Genomic DNA, 23,100 nt, shown 5'->3' with positions numbered 1-23,100 from the left:
GCCGGGGGTAATGCTACGTAGCTAACCCATCAAGAGCCAGACATTCTGCGTACAGAAGACGGCAAAGAGGACTGGCCTGGCTGTCTGCTGTGGGTGCTGTCCTCCATCTTGCTCGATGCTGTGCACATCAGTGTAAATACACTTGTAAATAGTCACGCCTCGTGTCATTTTACGTAACAATACCACCGGATCGCCACACCTCGGGAGGCTCATAGCCTCCTGGTCCAACGAGTTGCCATTGCTATGGCCGGCGATCTACACGCAAGAACTGAGCGAGGCCGAGCGGAAGGGTTTAAACCCCAACGCCTTGTCCCCAAGGAGCCTGTTGTGTGTTCGCCCGTGACAGCTTCAAGGGCCAGCTATCGATATAGTACAGTTAGCTGTCCGTTACAGAACAAGGTGAGCGCCATGCGGTCTGGTTTTTATCCCCTATAAATGACGCAAAGACTTAACACGCCCCTTTGTATCGGCACACTAAACGTGCGTGGCTTATCTTCAAAACGCAGACAATATCAAGTAAAGAGATTGTTATTAGAAAATAATCTTGATATCTTAGCGATTCAAGAAACGAAAGTGGAAAGCCAGGCTCAGACGGACCGCATGGTGGAACCCTTTATCGCGCGGTATTACGTATGTGTGTGTCAAGCGGTAGGCTCTTCTGGGGGGGTGTGCCTTGTTACTCCGCAACTCCCTTCGCATAGCGGTAGAAACTGTGATTGTGTGTAAAACGGGGCGGGTAGTTGTGTGTGATTTTTCATACTGTGATTTGAAGTGGAGAGCTATTTGCTTGTACGCGCCGAATAGAGAAGCAGAGCGCTTAGCTTTCTTCGAAAGCGTTGTATCGTACTTAAATTGTGAACGAATCATTCTACTTTTAGGTGACTTCAACTGTGTGTGTGCCGCTGCTGATAGAATACAAAACGAACCTGTACGAGACCGTAGTAGCACTAAACTAAGTGCGATAGTTCAAGATTTTAAATTAGAAGGTATTGGAGACATTCTGACTAAAGGAAGCCGACCACATTTCACACATATCCAACGTGCAAGTCAAGCACGCCTAGATAGAGTGTACGTGTCTGCAAATGTGGTGCCGCTGTGCCAAGATCACTGCGTAAAGCATGTGTCTTTTAGTGACCACAGCTTGGTAATGTTTTTCTTAGGAGCAAAACACAAAAACCCATCGTTTAATTGGACACTTTGGAAATTTAATGATAAACTGCTACAGGACGATGGTTTTGTGAGCAAAGCAGAAAAAAAACATTGAAACGCTACTATCTAAAACAGACCGCTTTATCGCTGAATGGGAAGTCTTCAAACAAGAGACTAAATTGTGTGCCATTGAAAGAGCATGCGCAATGCGCCGAAACGAGAGAAAAGAAGAGAATGCACTTCGAAGACAATTAGATTATTTGCTGAATGTAGAAAATGCACAATCGGAAGCATTAAGTAACGAAATTAAAAGTGTAAAAAGTAAACTGGAGGCAGTAGATGTTGAGAGGTATAGAGGTGCCATTGTTCGCGCTCGTAGTGAAAGATTCTTGTTGGGAGAAACGCCGACCAAACGTGCCCTTGCAGAGGAAAAAACTTACGCTGTCAAAAATGAAATAAGAGAGATAGAACATGAGGGTGCTATTACAAACGACAAACAAGAAATTGAACTAGCTTTCGTGCAATACTTCAAAAATCTGTTGGGGAACCAAATTAGTACTGCAACAGGCTTCGAAAAAGAGTACCTTCACCTAATGCCTTCGTTAGGAAACGATGTGAAGACCCGTCTAGAAGCACCCATAACTATAAGTGAAATTGAAGACGCAATAAATGAATTAAAAGTAGGGATATCTCCTGGCCCTGATGGCCTGTCAAGTGCATTTATAAGACTTTTAAACCACCGCTTGCAGAAGCCCTGCATCGCGTGATAACTGAAGCGTACAAAGAAAATGTAGTGCCACCGTCTTTTAAATCTTCGCATATCACACTAATCCCAAAGTCTGACGATCCGGTCAAGCTCCTGTCAGTCACGTCCTACAGCCCAATAAGTTTTGGAAATGTTGATTACAAAATATATATGAAAGTGCTGGCAAAAAGATTGCAAACTGTTATCACAGATTTGGTGGGCCCCCACCAAACATGTGGAATCAAGGGACGCTCAATTTTTACTAACATTCATGTGACAAGGAGTGCACTAGAATACTGTGACGATTTTTCAGAACGGCTAGCAATGTTACAACTGAATCTGGAGAAGGCGTTTGATCACGTTTCCCATGAAATCCTTTTCAGCATACTGGAACATATCAATCTGGGGTCTGTGATAATTGATGGAGTGAAAATGGGCTACAGCTGCAGTTCAGCGAGCCTTATTAACAAAAATGTTACCCAAAGTTTCAAGATTAAATGTGGAATCAGACAAGGCTGCCCCTTGTCATCGTTATTATTCGCAATTTTTCTCGAGCCCTTGTGTTTGAAAATCCTTCATAATGAGAGAATTCATGGCTTTAGGTTGCTAACAAACGAAGTCAAAGTACTGTGTTACGCCGACGATATAGCTGTTTTCTGTACCGATAAGAACAGCATAAAAGAAACCGTGAAAGAAACGCGATTATTTTGCACAGTTACAGGAAGTGTTATAAACTGGAGCAAGTGTATGGGTTTCTGGCATGGACCGTGGGAAAATACGCCAGATTACTATGCAAGCATGACATGGACTACCACACCAGTCAGATACCTAGGCGTGCCGTTGGAGCACTATCGCGATACGACGCAATACTGGAACGACGAAACCAAGCGCGTCAAGGAACAAACTGATAAATGGGGCGGGCGGGACTTTTCTGTGTTCACTCGGGCTTCAGTTTGCAACGTTTTTCTAGTTGCCAAAGTTTGGTATGTTCTTCAAGCGCTTTGTATGTCTCGCGTCAACGTGCAGAAACTGCACAGAGTCTTTGCAGTGTTCGTGTGGCGCTCAACATGGGAGAGAACTAGCCGAACAAATTTATTTAGGTCACTACGCAGTGGTGGATTGGGTTTAGTCCACTTATTTCTTAAACAAATTGTGTCCAGATTTATTTTCTTGCGTGACCAGAAGAACGGCTTCCTCCGAACAGCCATACAAACGCGATTAGCTAACGCCATCCCGGAATTTGTTGTATCTAGTATTGTGAAGCAAGGGAATGTTCGCGGCTTCCTTCGCCAGGTCGTTTTGTCCTTCCAAATGCTAAGAGTGAGGTTTTCAATGGAGTACCTAAGTAATGTTCCGAAAAAGCGTCTATATAAAGACATTATAGATGTTATGTTACCAGTGCCTGTGTATCGAGCCATGTACTGTGTAGGCTCAGAGCGAAACGTTTTAAAGCGAGTTAAAAGAATGATAGTCCGCCCATCGGTTAAAACATTTTTCTTCCAACTACATACGAACACTCTAACGGTAAAACCGTGGTTGAAAGACAAAGGAATGTTCGTACCATGGTCAATAAAGTGCCTCATCTGCCGGAAGCCCGAAACAATTGAACATATTTTGCTAGATTGCTGGGATGCAGTATTCCTGTGGGATGTCTTGAAGAGAACCCTCAAAAAAGAACTTCCTGTAACGCCCTACGGCATCCGTTTTCTTCCCGTAGAAAATGAAAACGGAGTACCTTATGACATGATCATGGCTCTGACCTTACACAGCTTATGGAAAACGTGTATGGCTGTACGAAATGTCGATGTAGACGCCAAGGACCCCCGAGAATACTTCATTGAAAGTATTGTCCAAATAAGAGATGTGTATAAGTCGCAGTCCCAGCCACCAGATTGGCTACCTGTATTAGATACTTTAGTAACCTTAAAACGGTTTTAATGGTTCTGTTGGCTTCATAGTGTGGTGAATGTTATGTATGCTTGAAGATGTGGCAATAAAGAAAAAAAACTGGCCTGCTAGCTCAGTCGGTTAGAGCGTCGTGCTAATAACGCGAAGGTCGTAGGTTCGATCCCTGCGCAGGCCCTTTTTTTGTTTCATCCCGCTACTTTTGCATTTCACTTGCTCTTCCATTGGCCAACAGCTGTACGGGGCAATATTTGTAGAAGGGTTCATAAACGCCACGGCGGTCTTTTCCAAATACGGAGCATCATCCCATACGCATGGTATAGTACTCTCTATACGAAAAGTGTCCTCGTTCTGGCCTGCTAGCTCAGTCGGTTAGAGCGTCGTGCTAATAACGCGAAGGTCGTAGGTTCGATCCCTGCGCAGGCCATCTTCTTTTTTTTTTGTTTCACCCCGCTTCTTTTGCATTTCACTTGCTCTTCCAATGGCCAACAGCTGTATGGGGCAATATTTGTAGAAGGGTTCATAAACGCCACGGCGGTCTTTTCCAAATACGGAGCATCATCCCATACGCATGGTATAGTACTCTCTATACGAAAAGTGTCCTCGTTCTGGCCTGCTAGCTCAGTCGGTTAGAGCGTCGTGCTAATAACGCGAAGGTCGTAGGTTAGATCCCTGCGCAGGCCCTTTTTTTTGTTTCATCCCGCTACTTTTGCATTTCACTTGCTCTTCCATTGGCCAACAACTGTATGGGGCAATTTTTGTAGAAGGGTTCATAAACGCCACGGCGGTCTTTTCCAAATACGAAGCATCATCCCATACGCATGGTATAGTACTCTCTATACGAAAAGTGTCCTCGTTCTGGCCTGCTAGCTCAGTCGGTTAGAGCGTCGTGCTAATAACGCGAAGGTCGTAGGTTCGATCCCTGCGCAGGCCATCTTCTTTTTTTTGTTTCATCCCGCTACTTTTGCATTTCACTTGCTCTTCCAATGGCCAACAGCTGTATGGGGCAATATTTGTAGAAGGGTTCATAAACGCCACGGCGGTCTTTTCCTAATACGGAGCATCATCCCATACGCATGGTATAGTACTCTCTATACGAAAAGTGTCCTCGTTCTGGCCTGCTAGCTCAGTCGGTTAGAGCGTCGTGCTAATAACGCGAAGGTCGTAGGTTCGATCCCTGCGCAGGCCATCTTCTTTTTTTTTTGTTTCATCCCGCTACCTTTGCATTTCACTTGCTCTTCCAATGGCCAACAGCTGTATGGGGCAATATTTGTAGAAGGGTTCATAAACGCCACGGCGGTCTTTTCCAAATACGGAGCATCATCCCATACGCATGGTATAGTACTCTCTATATGAAAGGTGTCCTCGTCTGGCCTGCTAGCTCAGTAGTCATGCTGTAGGAACATCGGCGGGCTGTTGCCTACTGCTGCGCCGTAGCTTGAACCTATCGAGACGGGTAATAATTTGTTGTGACGAGCGTTTGATTGTTTATGATTTCCTTCTTGAGAATAAGGAGTGGCGTATTATTTGCGTGTATGCACCCAATAATGTAGAAGAAAGACGCTCCTTTTTTGAGCATGTTCGCCAATTCTGCGAATGCCAGAAGCTAGTCATTATTATCGGCGACTTCAACTGCGTACTATCTGCAGCAGATAAAACTAGCAGGAGGAATTTTAATGATGCAAGCACCACAGCTCTTCGAGAAATAGTGAGTGATTTCTGCATTGAAGATGTAGGAAAATGTTTAGAAGGTGCCCGTGCTGTACAATTAACTCATTACCAAGGATCGAGCCATGCCCGACTAGACAGAGCGTACGTGTCTCTGGATATTTTACCATTTTGTCAGCAGTACCATGTTATGCTGGTCTGTTTCAGTGATCATTGCCTGGTTAAATTTACTACTGCTAATCGGGCGGAAACGCGAAATAAATTTCAATGGGAGTTACGGAAATTGAATAGCAAGCTGCTCAAAGACGAGGTCTTTGTTAAAGAAGCAATTGCAATACTTAAGACACTGAATATGGAAAGTAAATTGCTCATGGGAGAAAGGTGGGAATTCTTTAAAAATCAGATTAAAATGAAAGCACTGGAACGATCCAGCGCCGTCGCTAGAGAGGCAAGAGCTCAGGAAAACAGACTGCGTTCGAACCTTCAGATGCTTATCAATCAAGAAACACGCAGACCTGGCGAATTCATCGAGGACATCAAGACTATAAAACGCAAGCTAGAATTTATCGACATCGAGGGATACCGCGCTGCTTTAGTTCGAGCAAGAGCTGAGAGGCTGATAAGCGGGGAAACGCCGACGAAAAGAGCGTTGGGTGCGGAAAAGTGGCATGCGCAAAAGAAACAAATAGTAGAAATTGAACGCGAAGGCGTAATCACTAAAGAAACAAACAAATTGTTAAAACTTTTTCGGAGTACTATCGTGCATTGTTCGCTAGAAGCGTGGTTCACATCGAACTTTTCAAAAGCGAGTTCCTTGCCTTGATAGCACGGCTGGACAACGAAACGAAAGAACTCTTGAGCAGCCTATCACTGTTGGTGAGGTGAACTGTGAGATAGAGAGCATGACTTGTGGAAAGTCGCCGGGCCGGATGGCCTTGATGCTTCGTTTTATAAAGCTTTCAAGAACGCCATGTCGCCAATTCTGACCAATATTTACAATGAAGCTTACGAAACAAAGTCTCTACCCCCGTCCTTCACTACAGCGCACACGATACTAGTACCTAAAACTGACGATCCCGTAAAATTACGTAACGTAGCTGCTTACCGGCCTATCAGCTTAACTAATAGTGATTATAAAATTTTTATGAAAGTTTTAGCTCAAAGACTGCAAACTGTAATACCAGAGATAGTAGGGCCACACCTCAGACGTGTGGCATCAAAGGTCGTTCGATTAAAACGAATACAAGCATCGCCCGTTCTATCCTGGAATGCTGTGATGTGACAGGTGCTGGAGTTGCCATGCTACAGATAGACTTCGAAAAAGCTTTTGATAGGGTTCCCCATGACGTTCTGTTGTGCGTGCTAGACCATGTCAATGTAGGCCATGTTATTAGAGATGGAGTCGCAATGGCGTACAGGTCGTGCACTACGCAGTTAATAGTGAATAAAGTGGTCAGTGTGCGTATACCAGTGCGACGATCTCTGCGTCAAGGGTGCCCTCTTTCAGCATTGCTTTTTAGTCTGTATGTTGAATCTTTTTGCCAGTGTATTATAAAGAGCGAACAGATACGCGGTTTTAAATTACAACAAGTAGAGGTGCGTTTGTTGGCCTACGCCGATGATATTGCCACATTTTGTACAGACTACGACAGCATTCTGCATGTTGCTAAAATGGTCAAGTCCTTTTGTATTGCAAGTGGAAGTGCCGTGAACTGGGGGAAGTGTCTCGGGTTCTGGCACGGTCAATGGCCGTCTACCCCAGACACGTTCGCCAACTTAAGGTTTGTTACCACTCCCGTTAAGTATTTGGGTGTGCCGCTGAGCAGTTATATTGACAGTGAACCACATTGGCATGATGAGATCGATAAACTACGAGAAAAAGCCAATAAGTGGAACGGATGGAACCTGTCAGTCTTCGCTAAAGCTACAGTATGTAACTTATTCTTCATAAGTAAACTGTGGTATGTCATGCAAGTGATTCATTGTTCCAGAATGAGTGTCCAAAAGCTCCACCGCATATTCGCAGTGTTTATTTGGGGCTCCACGTGGGAACGAACTAGCAGAACAAATCTGTTTATGCGAGTCCGTTATGGTGGGATTGGTTTAAGCCATTTGTACTTGCGCCAAGTAGTCAATCGTTTTATGTTCTTAAGGGATGTGGAACACCCCTTCCTGCGGACAATGTGCCAGCTGCGATTAAGTCAGGCCTTACCTGACTTTGTTGTTTCGACAGAACACGTGCACGGAAGCATTCGCGGTTTCCTCAAAGAAGTAGTTATGTCTGCGCGCTTTTTGTTTACTCGTTTTTCGTTGAGCTATTTAAGTGATGTAAATAGGAAAATGTTATACAGAGACCTGCGTGAAATGGTGCTGCCTATGCCACTGTACAGAACTCAGTACAGTACAACAAAAGGAAAAGATGTTCTCAAGCGTGTAAAAAAAATGCCTGTGCCAGCAGGTGTGAAAACTTTCTTCTTTCGCTTACACACTGGCACGCTGACAGTGAAGACATGGATGGCCGAAAGGGGATTTTTCCTACCCTGGGGCGTACAGTGTGAAATATGTAAGAGATGAAACAATTGATCACGTGTTTTTAGAATGTTGGGATGCAGTCTTTCTGTGGGATATACTGCAGAGAACTTAAGAAAGATTTTCCCCTGCACCCCCAAGGAATCAGGTTTTTGGCCATAGAGAGTGATGGTGGCGTACCCTATGACTTGATTATGCTCTTTGTACTGCACAGTGTCTGGAGATGTCGTGTGGCAGTGCGAAATGTGGATGTTGGAGCAAGATCGGCAAGTGAATACTTTAAGGATAGCCTTCACAGATTTGTGGAAGAGCAGAAATCTCAATCCAACGTACCGGAATTGTTGCCGCAAGTAGAATTGTTGTTCGTTCAGCGCTATTTTTAGTACCACGTTCTCAAAGAACACAGAACGTTTTTAACTATTCACCCTTTGTTATATTATTCTATTGTTAACCAATCTGTATGTACTGAAACTGGAAATAAAAAAAAGCCTGCTAGCTCAGTCGGTTAGAGCGTCGTGTTAATAACGCGAAGGTCATAGGTTCGATCCCTGCGCAGGCCATTTTTTTTGTTTCATCCCTCTACTTTGGCATTTCACTTGCTCTTCCAATGGCCAACAGCTGTATGGGGCAATATTTGTATAAGGGTTCATAAACGCCACGGCGGTCTTTTCCAAATACGGAGCATCATCCCATACGCATGGTATAGTACTCTATACGAAAGGTGTCTTCGTTCTGGCCTGCTAGCTCAGTCGGTTAGAGCGTCGTGCTAATAACGCGAAGGCCCCGCCACGGTGGTCTAGTGGTTATGGCGCTCGACTGCTGACCCGAAGGTCGCGGGATCGAATCCCGGCCGCGGCGGCTGCATTTTCGATGGAGGCGAAAATGTTTGAGGCCCGTGTACTTAGATTTAGGTGCACGTTAAAGAACCCCAGGTGGTCGAAATTTCCGGAGCCCTCCACTACGGCGTCTCTCATAATCAAATCATTGTTTTGGGACGTTAAACCCCAGATATTATTAATAACGCGAAGGTCGTAGGTTCGATCCCTGCGCAGGCCATCTTTTTTTTGCTTCATCCCGCTACTTTTGCATTTCACTTGCTCTTCCAATGGCGAACAGCTGTATCTGGCAATATTTGTATAAGGGTTCATAAAAGCCACGGCGGTCTTTTCCAAATACGGAGCATCATCCCATACGCATGGTATAGTACTCTATACGAAAGGTGTCCTCGTTCTGGCCTGCTAGCTCAGTCGGTTAGAGCGTCGTGCTAATAACGCGAAGGTCGTAGGTTCGATCCCTGCGCAGGCCATCTTTTTTTTGCTTCATCCCGCTACTTTTGCATTTCACTTGCTCTTCCAATGGCCAACAGCTGTATGGGGCAATATTTGTATAAGGGTTCATAAACGCCACGGCGGTCTTTTCCAAATACGGAGCATCATCCCATACGCATGGTATAGTACTCTATACGAAAGGTGTCCTCGTTCTGGCCTGCTAGCTCAGTCGGATTTCACTTCCGGCCACTGCTGTGTACGGCCGTGTGCATCATGCGCTCCGTAGGGGTGGATACAGCGGCCCAGATGGGTCGCGGAAACAGGATTGTCGCCGAAGATGAACAGAATTACGAAGTCGTTTTGCCGCAGTTGCCTACAGGTGCGTGTGTTATGAATACTGTTTTTCTACACGCAGATATCAAGGCAAGGCCGCATCGTGTTGAAGACGTCCGTGACACTTTGGTTAGTCTGGGTATGTTGCCTGAGGTACTCGCCTTAGGCGCTTTCCAGATGAACCACGTCTGGGCCGTGACTTTCAGTACGGCGCAAGCCACGAAAAAGATGCTAGCACTTGGTGACGTAAAGATAAAGGGAAGGCGCTGCCTCGTTATCGACCCGAACAAGCAGGATGTCCGGCTAAAGCTTTATTGGCTTCTGCATAATGTACCGGATGAAGATGTGCGCACCGCACTCGCAAACTATGGAAGAGTGACAGAAGTATCAAAGGAACGTTGGCGCGTCCAAGGTATCGCCGATAAAGGAACCTCGACCAGGACTGTCACCCTGCAATTAAAAGCGGGCTTGACAGTCGAAGACCTACCACACCAGCTCCGAGTGGGCGGCATAACAACGCTTTTGGTTGTGCCAGGACGAGCACCGCTTTGCTTACGATGTCGACGAACGGGACATATACACCGGGACTGTCGCATACCTCGGTGTGGTCGGTGCAGACGCTATGGTCACGAAGACAGCGAGTGTGCCCAAACATACGCCAGTGTGGCCGGGCCTGTGGCTGGCGACCATCTCACGGAGCACATAATGGACCAAGCTGATGTAGAAGCAGCGGAAAGCAGAAATCGGGGTCCCGTATTCACGCCCCTTTCTAAGGGCCCGAAGGACGAAGGAAGCGAAGCGGCTCAGGCTGAACAAACGGGTCAACAGACCAACAGCGTGAGCTCTATACCGCGGGACCAAAGCGACAACGAAAATGAGCAAGGTATTGGGTCGTCAACTGGACAACCTGAAGATATGGACGTCACAAGAGCGGGGACAAGCGCAAAGCGAACGCTTGAAGATGTCAGCAACGAGGACGCAGAACCAGAGAGGACAACAGGAGGTGAGCCGGCAACGAAAGCGGCAACGCTCAGGCGACCCAGCTTGAGGTTCAAGCCGAAGATCGCTGCGGGCACACGTCCGCCGCCGAAGCCACCCTCGTAGCCACGGGGGAAGACAGTCAACGAGGGACCTAAATCCATAGGCGCTCAAGGACATAGCGAATATGGCTTCATCATTATGTGACGCGTGTGGAAAGTACACGCCTTGTACGTGTCTATCCACAACTTCAACGGTGGAAGCCAGGGATGTGTCAATCGGCGAGGTAAGAACCATGCGGTCCGTATCCTGCCCGCGGCCTTCACAGCCCATAACTACGTTGCGTATCGCAACTTTAAATGCGCGCGGACTTCGATCTAAACGAAAGCAATATCAGGTTAGTCGTCTTTTCCTAGAGGACGACCTCGATATCATAGCGGTACAGGAAACGAAGGTCGAAAGTCAAGAACAAACGGACCGCATGGTCGAACCTTTTCGGTCCCGCTATAATGTTTGCATATGTCATTCTGTTGGCACCTCTGGAGGGTGTGCTCTCTTTCTGCGGAACTCTTTAGGATTTGTTGAAGAGTATGTTCATGCTAGCGATGACGGCCGTCTCGTTTTGTGCGATTTTGACGGTTTTGGTAAAAAATGGCGCATCATTTGCGTATATGCACCGAATGGTATAACTGAGCGGTTATCCTTTTTTGCAAGTGTCGAACGGTATTTAAAATGTGAAAGAAACGTGATAATTCTGGGGGATTTTAATTGCGTGTGCTTCAGAGAAGATAGAAGCAAAAGACTATCCGTTCGTGATCAAAGTGCTTTGTTGCTGTCAGAGCTTATGCAAGAGGGGGGTTTTGAAGATGTAGGAAACGTATTGCAAATTGGAAGTGGCGCTAGGTTTACGCATTTCCAGCGCGATTGCCATTCCCGTTTAGATAGAGCATACGTATCAGATGTACAGTGTCAATTTTTATGAAAGGGAACACGGGAGCGCATGGCCTGCGCTCTCCGACGGCCGCCGTAAGCTCCGTCAACCGACAGCTAACGAAAGCTTGCCCGCTTTTGGCGTCATCTATTGGCTAACAAAATAACGAATCATGGCTGGTTGAGAAGCGCCTTTAGATAACGCTGGCTCTCGGCTCGCGTAAGGGCAATTCCTGCAGCTCGCGCAGTGCTAGCGCGCCACGCTCGATTTGTTGACAGGCAGACGACGCGCTGCAGTATAAGCGGTATAAGTGTTCTGTGGCGCTGCCTGCATCGCCCGTTACGCGAGCCGAGATGCAGCGTTATCTAAAAGCGCTTCGCAACCGGTCATGACTTGTTATTTTGTTTGCCAATAGATGACGCCAAAGCAGGCGAGCTTTCGTTAGCTGTTGGTTGACGGAGCTGAAGGCAGCCGTCGCAGAGCGCAGGCCACGCGTTCGCGTGTTCCCTTTCATAAAAATTGACACTGTACTCGTGCCGCTGTGCAACAGTTACGAGCACAAACCAGTGGCTTTCAGTGATCACAGTGCCGTAATGTTTTCTCTGGGAGTGAAGAAGAAAAGATCAACCTTTTCTTGGAAACTGTGGAAGCTGAACAATAAATTACTTAGTGATGAAATCTTTGTGGAGAAAGTAAAAGTACTTATTGAAAAAGTGCGCTCGTCTGAGTCGGGGCGAATGGTCGCTGCATGGGAACAGTTCAAGGAAGAAGTTAAAATTGCTGCAATTGAAAGGTCTTCCATGTTACGCTACAATGAAAAAAGAAAGCAAAAAGAACTACAAGGTCAGCTAGAATTCTTGTTGTCACTCGAAAGCACGCGACCAGGCACTTTAACTAAAGAGATTAGAGAGGTCAAGAACCAGCTCGAGACAATGGACACTGAAAAATACAGAGGAGCAGTCATACGCGCACGCGCAGAACACCTTTGGCTGGGGGAAACACCGACGAAACGCTCGCTGAGCGAAGAAAAGCGCTACGCCTCGCGTAAAGAAATAAAACAGATTAAATACGGAGGAGTGACTACCACGGACAAACAGGTGATAGAAAGCGCGTTTTTGGATTATTATAAAGGACTTCTTGGGTGCAGCGGTAACAGAGAAGCATCCTTGGACAGCGAGTTTTTGTCAATAATGCCGACACTAGATAAGGAAACCACCGCACGCCTCGAAGAGCCAATATCAGTTGGGGAAATTGAAAGGGCCATTAATGAATTAAGTGAAGGGAAAACGCCCGGCCCGGATGGACTAGGCACAGCTTTTTACAAAGCATTCTAAGATGAGCTGTCGGAGCTCCTGTTACGCCTCGTAGCGGAGGCTTACGAGGTAAAGGAAATGCCGCCGTCCTTTCGAAGGTCACATATTGTACTCACACCCAAAAGTAAAGATCCAGTGAAGCTCTTGTCAGTGAGTGCTTATCGTCCCATAAGCCTCACTAACACTGATTATAAGGTTTTTATGAAGGTACTCGCCAAGAGACTGCAAAGCGTAATACGGTTAATCGTAGGACCGCACCAAACATGCGGAATTAAGGGCCGAACAATAGGAACCAATATCCACACTGCGAGGAGCATACTTGAGTGTTGCGATGCATGGGACAGCCAAGTAGCAATGTTGCAACTGGACCTGGAAAAGGTTTTGACCGTGTTATGCATGATGTACTTTTTTCAATATTGAAACATGTAAATGTAGGAGATGTTATTTTAGAAGGGGTGAAGATGTCGTATAGGAATTGTTTTGCTAGCATCGTAATTAACAAGGAAGTCACTGCAAACTTTCAAATTGCAAGGAGTGCCCGTCAGGGTTGCCCGATTTCCCCCTTGTTATTTGCTATCTACTTGGAGCCCTTTTGTTTGAGCATAATCAATAGCGACAAGATACATGGTTTTAGGTTAATGACGGCTGAGGTCAAAGTACTGTACTACGCAGATGACATCGCTGTTTTTTGTAAAGACAGAGGGAGTATTAGTGAAGCAGTCAGTGTAGCAGACAAGTACTGCAAGTGGTCAGGCAGTGCCTTAAACTGGGATAAGAGTGCAATTTTTTGGCATGGTACCTGGGACGAAAAGCCTGAATTTTTCGAAAAGGTTAAGTGGAGCTCCGTGCCGACGAAGTACCTCGGTGTGCCACTGCAGAAATATAATGATCCCAGTGAATACTGGAACGACGAGACAGAAAAATTAAGGGAGAAAGCGAACAAGTGGGGAGGAAAAAACCTATCAATATTCGCGAGGTCAACAGTTTGCAACTTATTCTTAGCAGCCAAAATTTGGTATGTACTTCAGGTGCTGTGCATGAACCGCTCAAATGTACAGAAGATACACAGAGTTTTTGCCACTTTTGTTTGGGCCTCCACGTGGGAACGCACGAGCCGTACAAATCTTTTCCGGTCAGTGAAAGCCGGTGGGTTGGGATTAGCCCACTTATTTCTAAGGCAGATTGTTTCCAGGTTTATGTTTCTGCGAGATCAGAGCCATCCTTTCTTACGTACTATGCTACAAGTTAGATTATGCTGTTATCTACCCGAATTTGTTGTATCCACTTGTTGTGCTGGGCGTAGCGGCATTCATGGTTATCTCCACGAAGCTGTTTCGGCTTTTAACATACTAAAAGTACGTTTTTCTTTACAGTACCTTGGTGGGGTGACAAAAAGACAATTATATAAAGACCTTATTGATATAATGCTGCCTGTGCCGATGTATCGTGCGATGTATGAAAAAGGCCAGGGAAAAGACGTTCTTAAAAGGGTTAAAAGAATGGTGGTACGGCCATCAGCAAATACCTTTTTCTTTCAGCTACACACTGGTACACTTCCCGTAAAACCATGGCTGCAGGAAAGGGGCTTATTTGTTCCCTGGTCTGTTAATTGTCTCCTATGCCGCAAACCAGAGAGTGTCGATCACATTTTTTTGGACTGTTTGGATGCTACGTTTCATTGGGACATCCTACAACGAACTTTAAAAAAAGACTTACCTTTGACACCCCATGGAATCCGTTTCCTACCGGTTCACAGTGACAGTGGCATACCGTACGACATGTTTATGCTGTTAAGTATGCACGCTATTTGGAAATCATGCATGGCATTTCGGCATGTTGACGCGAATGCCCGTTCTGTCAGAGAATACTTCATCGAAAGTATAGCTTACATAAGAGATGCATACAATGCACGAGAAGAACAGCCGGAATGGCTCCCTGTACTGAATGAACTTGTAGCAAAAGCGCTTTTAAACAATTTATGCCAAACAAAGTGTGATTGGCGGTTTTAATGCATGGTTAAATACTTCTTGTCAAACTACACCTGTTTTTTTTGTGTGTGTACACGATGTACCTCGTTCTGAATAAAGAAAAAAAAAAGCCTGCTAGCTCAGTCGGTTAGAGCGTCGTGCTAATAACGCGAAGGTCGTAGGTTCGATCCCTGGGCAGGCCATCTTCTTTTTTTTGTTTCATCCCGCTACTTTTGCATTTCACTTGCTCTTCCAATGCTGTATGGGGCAATATTTGTAGAAGAGTTCATAAACGCCACGGCGGTCTTTTCCAAATACGGAGCATCATCCCATACGCATGGTATAGTACTCTCTATACGAAAGGTGTCCTCGTTCTGGCCTGCTAGCTCAGTCGGTTAGAGCGTCGTGCTAATAACGCGAAGGTCGTAGGTTCGATCCCTGCACAGGCCATTTTTTTTTTGTTTCATCCCGCTACTTTTGCATTTCACTTGCTCTTCCAACGCTGTATGGGGCAATATTTGTAGAAAGGTTCATAAACGCCACGGCAGGTCTTTTCCAAATACGGAGCATCATCCCATACGCATGGTATAGTACTCTCTATACGAAAAGTGTCCTCGTTCTGGCCTGCTAGCTCATTCCACTTCCGGTTTTCGAGCGAAACGGTCGCGGGATGTTTGGCTCCGACGGAGCGGGTTCAGCGGCCCGAGTGGGCCGCGGTAACAGGGTTTTTGTTCCTAGTTCTGAGGATTATCAGGTGATTCTGCCCAATCTGCCTTCCGGACGCATCGTTACGAACACAGTTTTTATGCATGGCGATCCAAGAGCCCGGCCCTACCGCGTCGAAAATTACCGGGACACTCTGGCCAAGCTTGGTGCGCTCGCCGACGTTTTGGCGTTGGGGGCGTATCAAATGAACCACGTGTGGGCCGTGACAATGACGAGTGCTGACGCTGCTCGGAAATTGCTCTCTGCCGTCGACGTGAAGGTAAAGGATCGCCCATGTTTGCTCATCGACCCAAATAACCGCGAGGTTCGCTTGAAGCTACATTGGTTGCTGCACGGCGTGACCGATGAAGACGTGCGTGTGGCCTTGACTCCCTACGGGAAAGTATTGGAGGTGACGCGGGAGAAGTGGAGAGCGCAAGGCGCCACTGAAAAGGGCTCGACGACACGGTCTGTGGGGTTGAAGTTGCACTCCGACGTCAAGGTCGATGACATTCCGCACCAGCTCAAGATTGCCGGAGAGTTGACTCTTGTTGTTGTTCCGGGCCGTGCTCCGTTGTGCCTACGGTGCAAGAGTACTGGGCACATACGTCGAGACTGCCGAGTACCACGCTGCAATCGTTGTCGCCGCTTCGGCCACGAAGACGCGGATTGCGCAAGGACGTACGCCAGCGTTACCGGACCAGCCCAGGCAAACGACGTACTGGAGCACCTCATGGACGAGGCAGACTCAGAGGAAACAGCAGGAGTGAGCCCAAACTCGGCTGTCCAAGATGGGTCTTCAAGCTCACAAGAAGAGGGCCTGCGTGAAGCACCACGTAAGCCCGAAGCCGGGCTTCCACACGAAGGTGTAGAAGGAAGGAGTGAAAAGGTTGACGCAAGCAGCACCGGCGACACCTTTTCCAGCGGAACCGCTGAGACCTCCTCCGAGCCAGAACCGATGACTGTGATGGACAGCGACAGTGCCAGTGCGACGGGCAAGCGTCCCCACGACGCAGGCAAAAACGAGAAGGGGCCCAGTGCGGCCGCGACGGACGAGCCACCCGCCAAAACGACTCCCGCGCGGCGAGCTCTCCTTCGGCCACGGCCGAACATTCCAACGGAGCGCAAGACGGCGGAAACGCCGCCTTTGCCACCGTGAGGACTGTACTGGGGCAAGGCGTTCAGGAAGGAAGTGCAGCTGTGAGGTAAGCGCCATGCCCCTGGGTTCTTCACAGCCTTAAAATGATGCAAATAGAAAATTCAATCCGTGTGGCCACTCTAAATGTGCGTGGCCTTGCCTCAAGGAGAAAGCAATGTCAACTGTACCGACTAGTAAGCGACCTCGATCTTGACATTCTGGCAGTGCAGGAGACTAAAGTCGATGGCGACGAGGAAGCTGGGGGCATGGTGCGCCAATTCTTGTCGCGGTACTCTGCTATAGTTAGCCATGCCGTAGGAACTTCTTCCGGCTGTGTTCTCTTCGTCCGACAGAGTCTAGGTGCTAAAATAGAAGCCGTAACGTCATGTCCGTCTGGTCGGCTCATTGTGTGTGATCTCTTGCTTTCGTCTTTGGAATGGCGTGTAATTTGTTTGTACGCACCGACTGTTGCCGATGAAAGACGCGTATTTTTTGAACAGCTAAAACAGTATACCCAGTGTAACCGGCTCCTTATCATTATTGGCGACTTCAACTGCGTCCTTTCAGCCAATGACAAAACTAGTGCTCGACAGTACAAGGATGCAAGTACCGTTGTACTAAGCGATATAATAAGTGACCATGGCTTGGAGGATGTGGCCGAATGTCTCGGTGGTGGGAGGACTAAGCAGTACACCCACTTTCAGGCAGCCAGCCACGCCCGACTAGATAGGGCGTACGTGAGCCTTGATTTGGTGCCATTTTGCAAGGAATACCGTACTAGCGCTGTTTCATTTAGTGATCACTGCTTGGTGAGCTTTCTAGTAGCTAGCACGAAAGAAAGGAAAAGGGGCTTCGAGTGGCAACTATGGAAATTAAATTCGAACCTGCTGAGCGATGAAAAGTTTATGGCAGAAGTAATGACGGAAGTTGAAGAAATGAAAGTGGTGGGTAAGAAGACGTTCAGAGAAAAATGGGAGAACTTCAAGCAGGCGGTTAAAATGAAGGCTTTGGAGCGCTCGAGTGCTATAAGCAGAGAAAAAGGAGCAGAAGAAAAGCAGATGCGCAGAAACCTGGAAAAATTGATCAGCGAAGAATGTAGGATGCCCGGCATGTTTATTGACGATATTCGAGCATTGAAACGCAAAATAGAACAGTTCGATATCGAAAGATACCGTGGTGCTATGGTGCGGGCAAGGGCGCAGAGACTGATAATGGGAGAAGCACCGTCAAAAAGGGCGTTGGGCTCAGAAAAGTGGCACGCGCGACGTAATCAGATAACAGAAATTGAACACGATGGTAAAAGTCAGCGATGCAGCAGACGATATTGAGCGCGCTTTCTTCGAGCACTTCAATGGCTTATTCGTCGCCTGCTCAGTCGACGTCGACCGTTTTAAAAAAGAGTTTTTAACGCTGATGCCAAAGCTAGACAACAATACGAGAGAAATATTGGAGGAACCAATTTCAGAAGAGGAAGTAAAAAGTGCTATTGAAAGTATGCATCCGGGGAAGTCCCCTGGCCCTGATGGTCTGACTTCCGCCTTTTATAAATGTTTCAATTTAGCAATATCACCAGTCCTAACCGACGTATACAATGAGGCATTCGAGCTGAAAGTGTTACCCCCGTCCTTTTCTTTTTCCCACACTGTTCTTATACCGAAATCAGAAGACCCCGTTGCCCTGCGCAGAGTAAATTCTTACCGCCCAATCTGCCTCACTAATGGAGATTATAAGATATTTATGAAAATCCTAGCTAAGAGGTTGCAAACAGTCATTACGGAGCTCGTGGGGCCGCACCAGACGTGCGGCATTAAAGGCCGAACTATCTTCACTAATATACACGCAGCACGGAGTATCCTCGAATGCTGCGACGCTATTGGAGCACGAGTGGCAATGCTCCAAATCGACCTGGAGAAGGCTTTCGACAGGGTGCCTCATGAAATTCTTCTGTGCATTTTAGAACATGTGAATTTAGGTAAAATAATTAGAGAGGGGGTTGCCATGGCGTACCGAGACTGCTCAACGCGGCTAATCGTTAACAAGGCGGTGGGGGAGCGCATCCCTGTCAAGCGTTCGGTCCGTCAAGGTTGCCCTCTCTCACCACTGTTGTTCTGTTTGTACATAGAGTCTTTTTGTTTGAATGTCATAGAGAATGACTGTGTTCGCGGGTTTAAGCTGCATGAGGTTGAAGTCCGGCTGTTGGCTTATGCGGACGATATTGCCATTTTTTGCGCTGATTCAGACAGCATAACACAAGCTGTCAAATGTGTTAAAAGCTTCTGTGCTGCGAGCGGCAGCGCGGTAAACTGGGGCAAATGCCTGGGCTTTTGGCACGGTGACTGGCCAGAAACCCCAGACAGTTTTGCCAGCATCAATTTTGTTACGACACCGGTGAAATACTTGGGTGCCCCCCTCGAGTGCTACAAAGACAGCGATTCGCACTGGAGGAGCGAAGTGGATAAACTGCGGGACAGAGTAAATAAGTGGAATGGCTGGAATTGGTCTATGTTTTCTAAAGCCACAATTTGCAATATCTTCTTAATGAGTAAAATTTGGTATACCCTACAAGTCTTACATTGTTCAAGGGTAAACATCCAAAGATTTCACCGTGTGTTCGCAGTGTTCGTGTGGGCTTCGTCTTGGGAAAGATCAAGTCGAACCAATTTATTTCTTCGAGTGCGAAATGGAGGACTGGGCTTGTCGCATTTGTTTTGAGACAGGTAGTCAGTCGGTTTTATTTCTTTCGGGACGTTAGCAACCCATTCCTGCGAACTGTCTGTCAACTGCGCCTGGGGCAACACTTGCCTAACATGGTTGTCTCCACCGGCAGCATGCCCGGTGGTGTTTATGGTTTTCTTCGCGAAGTTGTGCTTTCCTGTAGGCTTTTGTCAGCGCGGTTTTCACTTGAGTACTTGAGTGAAGTCAAGCGTAAAAAACTGTACAAGGACCTATGTGATGTGTTTCTACCAGTGCCTTTATATCGGTCTCTTTACAATGTAGGCCATGGGCACACTGTACTAAAGCGCGTCAAGGCGATGCTAATACCGCCAGGTGTTAAGAATTTCTTTTTTAAATTACACACCGGTACGCTGACTGTCAAATCATGGATGGCTGAAAAGGGGTTTTATGTTCCTTGGGGCACGCATTGCATAATATGCAGAAAGGAGGAGACAATTGAGCATGTATTCCTGGATTGTTGGGATGCTGTCTTTCTTTGGCATGTGCTCCAGCGCACAATCAAAAAAGATTTTCCCCTTGATGCACATGGGATCCGCTATTTGCCAATACAAACTGACGACGGTACCCCATTCGACATGATAATGCTTATGGCTCTTCATAGCATCTGGAAATCCAGAATGGCATTCAGTCACGTTGATGTAGATGCACGATCGCCTACCCAGTACTTCAAAGAAAGCATAAGGGATTTTGTGGAGGAACAAAAGTTGCAGGAATTTACTCCAGAGTGGTTGCCACGCGTCGAATTATTATCGACGATGAAAACATTTTAACGCATGTGCGGCCACAACATTTCAGCGGTCGTTTTTTAACGATGTTCTTGATTGTTTTGTGTAAATATCTGTAAATATGTATATTGGTTATGTGGGCCAAAGACAGGCAATAAAGAAAAAAAAAAAAAAAAAAAGGCCTGCTAGCTCAGTCGGTTAGAGCGTCGTGCTAATAACGCGAAGGTCGTAGGTTCGATCCCTGCGCAGGCCATTTTTTTTTGTTTCATCCCGCTACTTTTGCATTTCACTTGCTCTTCCAACGCTGTATGGGGCAATATTTGTAGAAAGGTTCATAAACGCCACGGCGGGTCTTGTCCAAATACGGAGCATCATCCCATACGCATGGTATAGTACTCTCTATACGAAAAGTGTCCTCGTTCTGGCCTGCTAGCTCAGTCGGTTAGAGCGTCGTGCTAATAACGCGAAGGTCGTAGGTTCGATCCCTGCGCAGGCCATTTTTTTTTGTTTCATCCCGCTACTTTTGCATTTCACTTGCTCTTCCAACGCTGTATGGGGCAATATTTGTAGAAAGGTTCATAAACGCCACGGCGGGTCTTGTCCAAATACGGAGCATCATCCCATACGCATGGTATAGTACTCTCTATACGAAAGGTGTCCTCGTTCTGGCCTGCTAGCTCAGTCGGTTAGAGCGTCGTGCTAATAACGCGAAGGTCGTAGGTTCGATCCCTGCGCAGGCCATTTTTTTTTTTGTTTCATCCCGCTACTTTTGCATTTCACTTGCTCTTCCAACGCTGTATGGGGCAATATTTGTAGAAAGGTTCATAAACGCCACGGCAGGTCTTTTCCAAATACGGAGCATCATCCCATACGCATGGTATAGTACTCTCTATACGAAAAGTGTCCTCGTTCTGGCCTGCTAGCTCAGTCGGTTAGAGCGTCGTGCTAATAACGCGAAGGTCGTAGGTTCGATCCCTGCGCAGGCCATTTTTTTTTGTTTCATCCCGCTACTTTTGCATTTCACTTGCTCTTCCAACGCTGTATGGGGCAATATTTGTAGAAAGGTTCATAAACGCCACGGCGGGTCTTGTCCAAATACGGAGCATCATCCCATACGCATGGTATAGTACTCTCTATACGAAAAGTGTCCTCGTTCTGGCCTGCTAGCTCAGTCGGTTAGAGCGTCGTGCTAATAACGCGAAGGTCGTAGGTTCGATCCCTGCGCAGGCCATCTTCTTTTTTTTGTTTCATCCCGCTACTTTTGCATTTCACTTGCTCTTCCAACGCTGTATGGGGCAATATTTGTAGAAAGGTTCATAAACGCCACGGCAGGTCTTTTCCAAATACGGAGCATCATCCCATACGCATGGTATAGTACTCTCTATACGAAAGGTGTCCTCGTTCTGGCCTGCTAGCTCAGTCGGTTAGAGCGTCGTGCTAATAACGCGAAGGTCGTAGGTTCGATCCCTGCGCAGGCCATTTTTTTTTTGTTTCATCCCGCTACTTTTGCATTTCACTTGCTCTTCCAACGCTGTATGGGGCAATATTTGTAGAAAGGTTCATAAACGCCACGGCAGGTCTTTTCCAAATACGGAGCATCATCCCATACGCATGGTATAGTACTCTCTATACGAAAAAGCGTCCTCGTTCTGGCCTGCTAGCTCAGTCGGTTAGAGCGTCGTGCTAATAACGCGAAGGTCGTAGGTTCGATCCCTGCGCAGGCCATCTTCTTTTTTTTGTTTCATCCCGCTACTTTTGCATTTCACTTGCTCTTCCAACGCTGTATGGGGCAATATTTGTAGAAAGGTTCATAAACGCCACGGCGGGTCTTGTCCAAATACGGAGCATCATCCCATACGCATGGTATAGTACCTCTCTATACGAAAGGCGTCCTCGTTCTGGCCTCCTAGCTCAGTCGGTTAGAGCGTCGTGCTGATAACGCGAAGGTCGTAGGTTCGATCCCTGCGCAGGCCATCTTCTTTTTTTTGTTCCATCCCGCTACTTTTGCATTTCACTTGCTCTTCCAACGCTGTATGGGGCAATATTTGTAGAAGGGTTCATAAACGCCACGGCGGGTCTTGTCCAAATACGGAGCATCATCCCATACGCATGGTATAGTACTCTCTATACGAAAGGTGTCCTAGTTCTGGCCTGCTAGCTCAGTCGGTTAGAGCGTCGTGCTAATAACGCGAAGGTCGTAGGTTCGATCCCTGCGCAGGCCATCTTCTTTTTTTTGTTCCATCCCGCTACTTTTGCATTTCACTTGCTCTTCCAACGCTGTATGGGGCAATATTTGTAGAAAGGTTCATAAACGCCACGGCGGGTCTTTTCCAAATACGGAGCATCATCCCATACGCATGGTATAGTACTCTCTATACGAAAGGTGTCCTCGTTCTGGCCTGCTAGCTCAGTCGGTTAGAGCGTCGTGCTAATAACGCGAAGGTCGTAGGTTCGATCCCTGCGCAGGCCATCTTCTTTTTTTTGTTCCATCCCGCTACTTTTGCATTTCACTTGCTCTTCCAACGCTGTATGGGGCAATATTTGTAGAAGGGTTCATAAACGCCACGGCGGGTCTTGTCCAAATACGGAGCATCATCCCATACGCATGGTATAGTACTCTCTATACGAAAGGTGTCCTCGTTCTGGCCTGCGAGCTCAGTCGGTTAGAGCGTCGTGCTAATAACGCGAAGGTCGTAGGTTCGATCCCTGCGCAGGCCATGTTTTTTTTTTCATCCCGCTCCTTTTGTATGTCACTTGTTCTTGTATTAGCCAACGGCTGTATGGGGCAATATTTGTAGAAGGGTTGAGAAACCCGTCGGAGATCAATACCAAATACGGAGTCTGATACCATACACGTGGTACAGTAAGCAGCGTGGAAAAGTGGAAAATTTATTAAGTGTTGATTTTGGGGAAACTGCGCGGTGGGACGGGACAAGAAGAAAAAAGTAAGACAGACAAGCGCAGACTAACAACTGGGTTTATTGAAGGATGAAAGCAACCATTTTAACAG

General features: G+C 46.9%; 2 protein-coding genes and 20 non-coding genes across 22 annotated transcripts; all 22 read left to right on the top strand.

The window, feature by feature from the left end:
- The first annotated feature begins 2,692 nt into the window (after nt 1-2,692).
- Nucleotides 2,693-3,832, top strand: LOC119379401 (uncharacterized). Its single transcript, XM_037648720.2, has one exon. It carries the CDS (start codon nt 2,693-2,695, stop codon nt 3,830-3,832), a length of 1,140 nt encoding a protein of 379 aa, XP_037504648.2.
- Nucleotides 3,833-3,903: 71 nt separating this feature from the next.
- Nucleotides 3,904-3,977, top strand: Trnai-aau (transfer RNA isoleucine (anticodon AAU)). The gene has a single exon. It is a non-coding gene; the product is annotated as a tRNA-Ile (tRNA).
- Nucleotides 3,978-4,152: 175 nt separating this feature from the next.
- On the top strand, nt 4,153-4,226 carry Trnai-aau (transfer RNA isoleucine (anticodon AAU)). The gene has a single exon. It is a non-coding gene; the product is annotated as a tRNA-Ile (tRNA).
- A 183-nt stretch (nt 4,227-4,409) lies between these two features.
- Trnai-aau (transfer RNA isoleucine (anticodon AAU)) lies at nt 4,410-4,483 on the top strand. Its single transcript has one exon. It is a non-coding gene; the product is annotated as a tRNA-Ile (tRNA).
- A 176-nt stretch (nt 4,484-4,659) lies between these two features.
- Trnai-aau (transfer RNA isoleucine (anticodon AAU)) lies at nt 4,660-4,733 on the top strand. The gene has a single exon. It is a non-coding gene; the product is annotated as a tRNA-Ile (tRNA).
- Nucleotides 4,734-4,914: 181 nt separating this feature from the next.
- On the top strand, nt 4,915-4,988 carry Trnai-aau (transfer RNA isoleucine (anticodon AAU)). Its single transcript has one exon. It is a non-coding gene; the product is annotated as a tRNA-Ile (tRNA).
- Nucleotides 4,989-8,482: 3,494 nt separating this feature from the next.
- On the top strand, nt 8,483-8,556 carry Trnai-aau (transfer RNA isoleucine (anticodon AAU)). The gene has a single exon. It is a non-coding gene; the product is annotated as a tRNA-Ile (tRNA).
- Nucleotides 8,557-9,228: 672 nt separating this feature from the next.
- Nucleotides 9,229-9,302, top strand: Trnai-aau (transfer RNA isoleucine (anticodon AAU)). The gene has a single exon. It is a non-coding gene; the product is annotated as a tRNA-Ile (tRNA).
- Nucleotides 9,303-13,457: 4,155 nt separating this feature from the next.
- On the top strand, nt 13,458-14,828 carry LOC125757035 (uncharacterized). Its single transcript, XM_049412108.1, has one exon. It carries the CDS (start codon nt 13,458-13,460, stop codon nt 14,826-14,828), a length of 1,371 nt encoding a protein of 456 aa, XP_049268065.1.
- An 87-nt stretch (nt 14,829-14,915) lies between these two features.
- On the top strand, nt 14,916-14,989 carry Trnai-aau (transfer RNA isoleucine (anticodon AAU)). Its single transcript has one exon. It is a non-coding gene; the product is annotated as a tRNA-Ile (tRNA).
- Nucleotides 14,990-15,162: 173 nt separating this feature from the next.
- On the top strand, nt 15,163-15,236 carry Trnai-aau (transfer RNA isoleucine (anticodon AAU)). The gene has a single exon. It is a non-coding gene; the product is annotated as a tRNA-Ile (tRNA).
- Nucleotides 15,237-20,269: 5,033 nt separating this feature from the next.
- Trnai-aau (transfer RNA isoleucine (anticodon AAU)) lies at nt 20,270-20,343 on the top strand. The gene has a single exon. It is a non-coding gene; the product is annotated as a tRNA-Ile (tRNA).
- A 170-nt stretch (nt 20,344-20,513) lies between these two features.
- On the top strand, nt 20,514-20,587 carry Trnai-aau (transfer RNA isoleucine (anticodon AAU)). Its single transcript has one exon. It is a non-coding gene; the product is annotated as a tRNA-Ile (tRNA).
- Nucleotides 20,588-20,757: 170 nt separating this feature from the next.
- Nucleotides 20,758-20,831, top strand: Trnai-aau (transfer RNA isoleucine (anticodon AAU)). The gene has a single exon. It is a non-coding gene; the product is annotated as a tRNA-Ile (tRNA).
- Nucleotides 20,832-21,003: 172 nt separating this feature from the next.
- Trnai-aau (transfer RNA isoleucine (anticodon AAU)) lies at nt 21,004-21,077 on the top strand. Its single transcript has one exon. It is a non-coding gene; the product is annotated as a tRNA-Ile (tRNA).
- Nucleotides 21,078-21,247: 170 nt separating this feature from the next.
- Trnai-aau (transfer RNA isoleucine (anticodon AAU)) lies at nt 21,248-21,321 on the top strand. Its single transcript has one exon. It is a non-coding gene; the product is annotated as a tRNA-Ile (tRNA).
- Nucleotides 21,322-21,495: 174 nt separating this feature from the next.
- Nucleotides 21,496-21,569, top strand: Trnai-aau (transfer RNA isoleucine (anticodon AAU)). Its single transcript has one exon. It is a non-coding gene; the product is annotated as a tRNA-Ile (tRNA).
- A 172-nt stretch (nt 21,570-21,741) lies between these two features.
- On the top strand, nt 21,742-21,815 carry Trnai-aau (transfer RNA isoleucine (anticodon AAU)). The gene has a single exon. It is a non-coding gene; the product is annotated as a tRNA-Ile (tRNA).
- Nucleotides 21,816-21,990: 175 nt separating this feature from the next.
- On the top strand, nt 21,991-22,064 carry Trnai-gau (transfer RNA isoleucine (anticodon GAU)). Its single transcript has one exon. It is a non-coding gene; the product is annotated as a tRNA-Ile (tRNA).
- Nucleotides 22,065-22,238: 174 nt separating this feature from the next.
- Nucleotides 22,239-22,312, top strand: Trnai-aau (transfer RNA isoleucine (anticodon AAU)). Its single transcript has one exon. It is a non-coding gene; the product is annotated as a tRNA-Ile (tRNA).
- A 174-nt stretch (nt 22,313-22,486) lies between these two features.
- Nucleotides 22,487-22,560, top strand: Trnai-aau (transfer RNA isoleucine (anticodon AAU)). The gene has a single exon. It is a non-coding gene; the product is annotated as a tRNA-Ile (tRNA).
- A 174-nt stretch (nt 22,561-22,734) lies between these two features.
- Trnai-aau (transfer RNA isoleucine (anticodon AAU)) lies at nt 22,735-22,808 on the top strand. Its single transcript has one exon. It is a non-coding gene; the product is annotated as a tRNA-Ile (tRNA).
- Nucleotides 22,809-23,100: the final 292 nt, after the last annotated feature.

Source organism: Rhipicephalus sanguineus, chromosome 1 (genome assembly GCF_013339695.2).
Source record: "Rhipicephalus sanguineus isolate Rsan-2018 chromosome 1, BIME_Rsan_1.4, whole genome shotgun sequence".
In the NCBI taxonomy this organism is placed as follows: Eukaryota; Metazoa; Arthropoda; class Arachnida; order Ixodida; family Ixodidae; genus Rhipicephalus; species Rhipicephalus sanguineus.
This window is presented reverse-complemented; position numbering and strand designations above follow the sequence as displayed.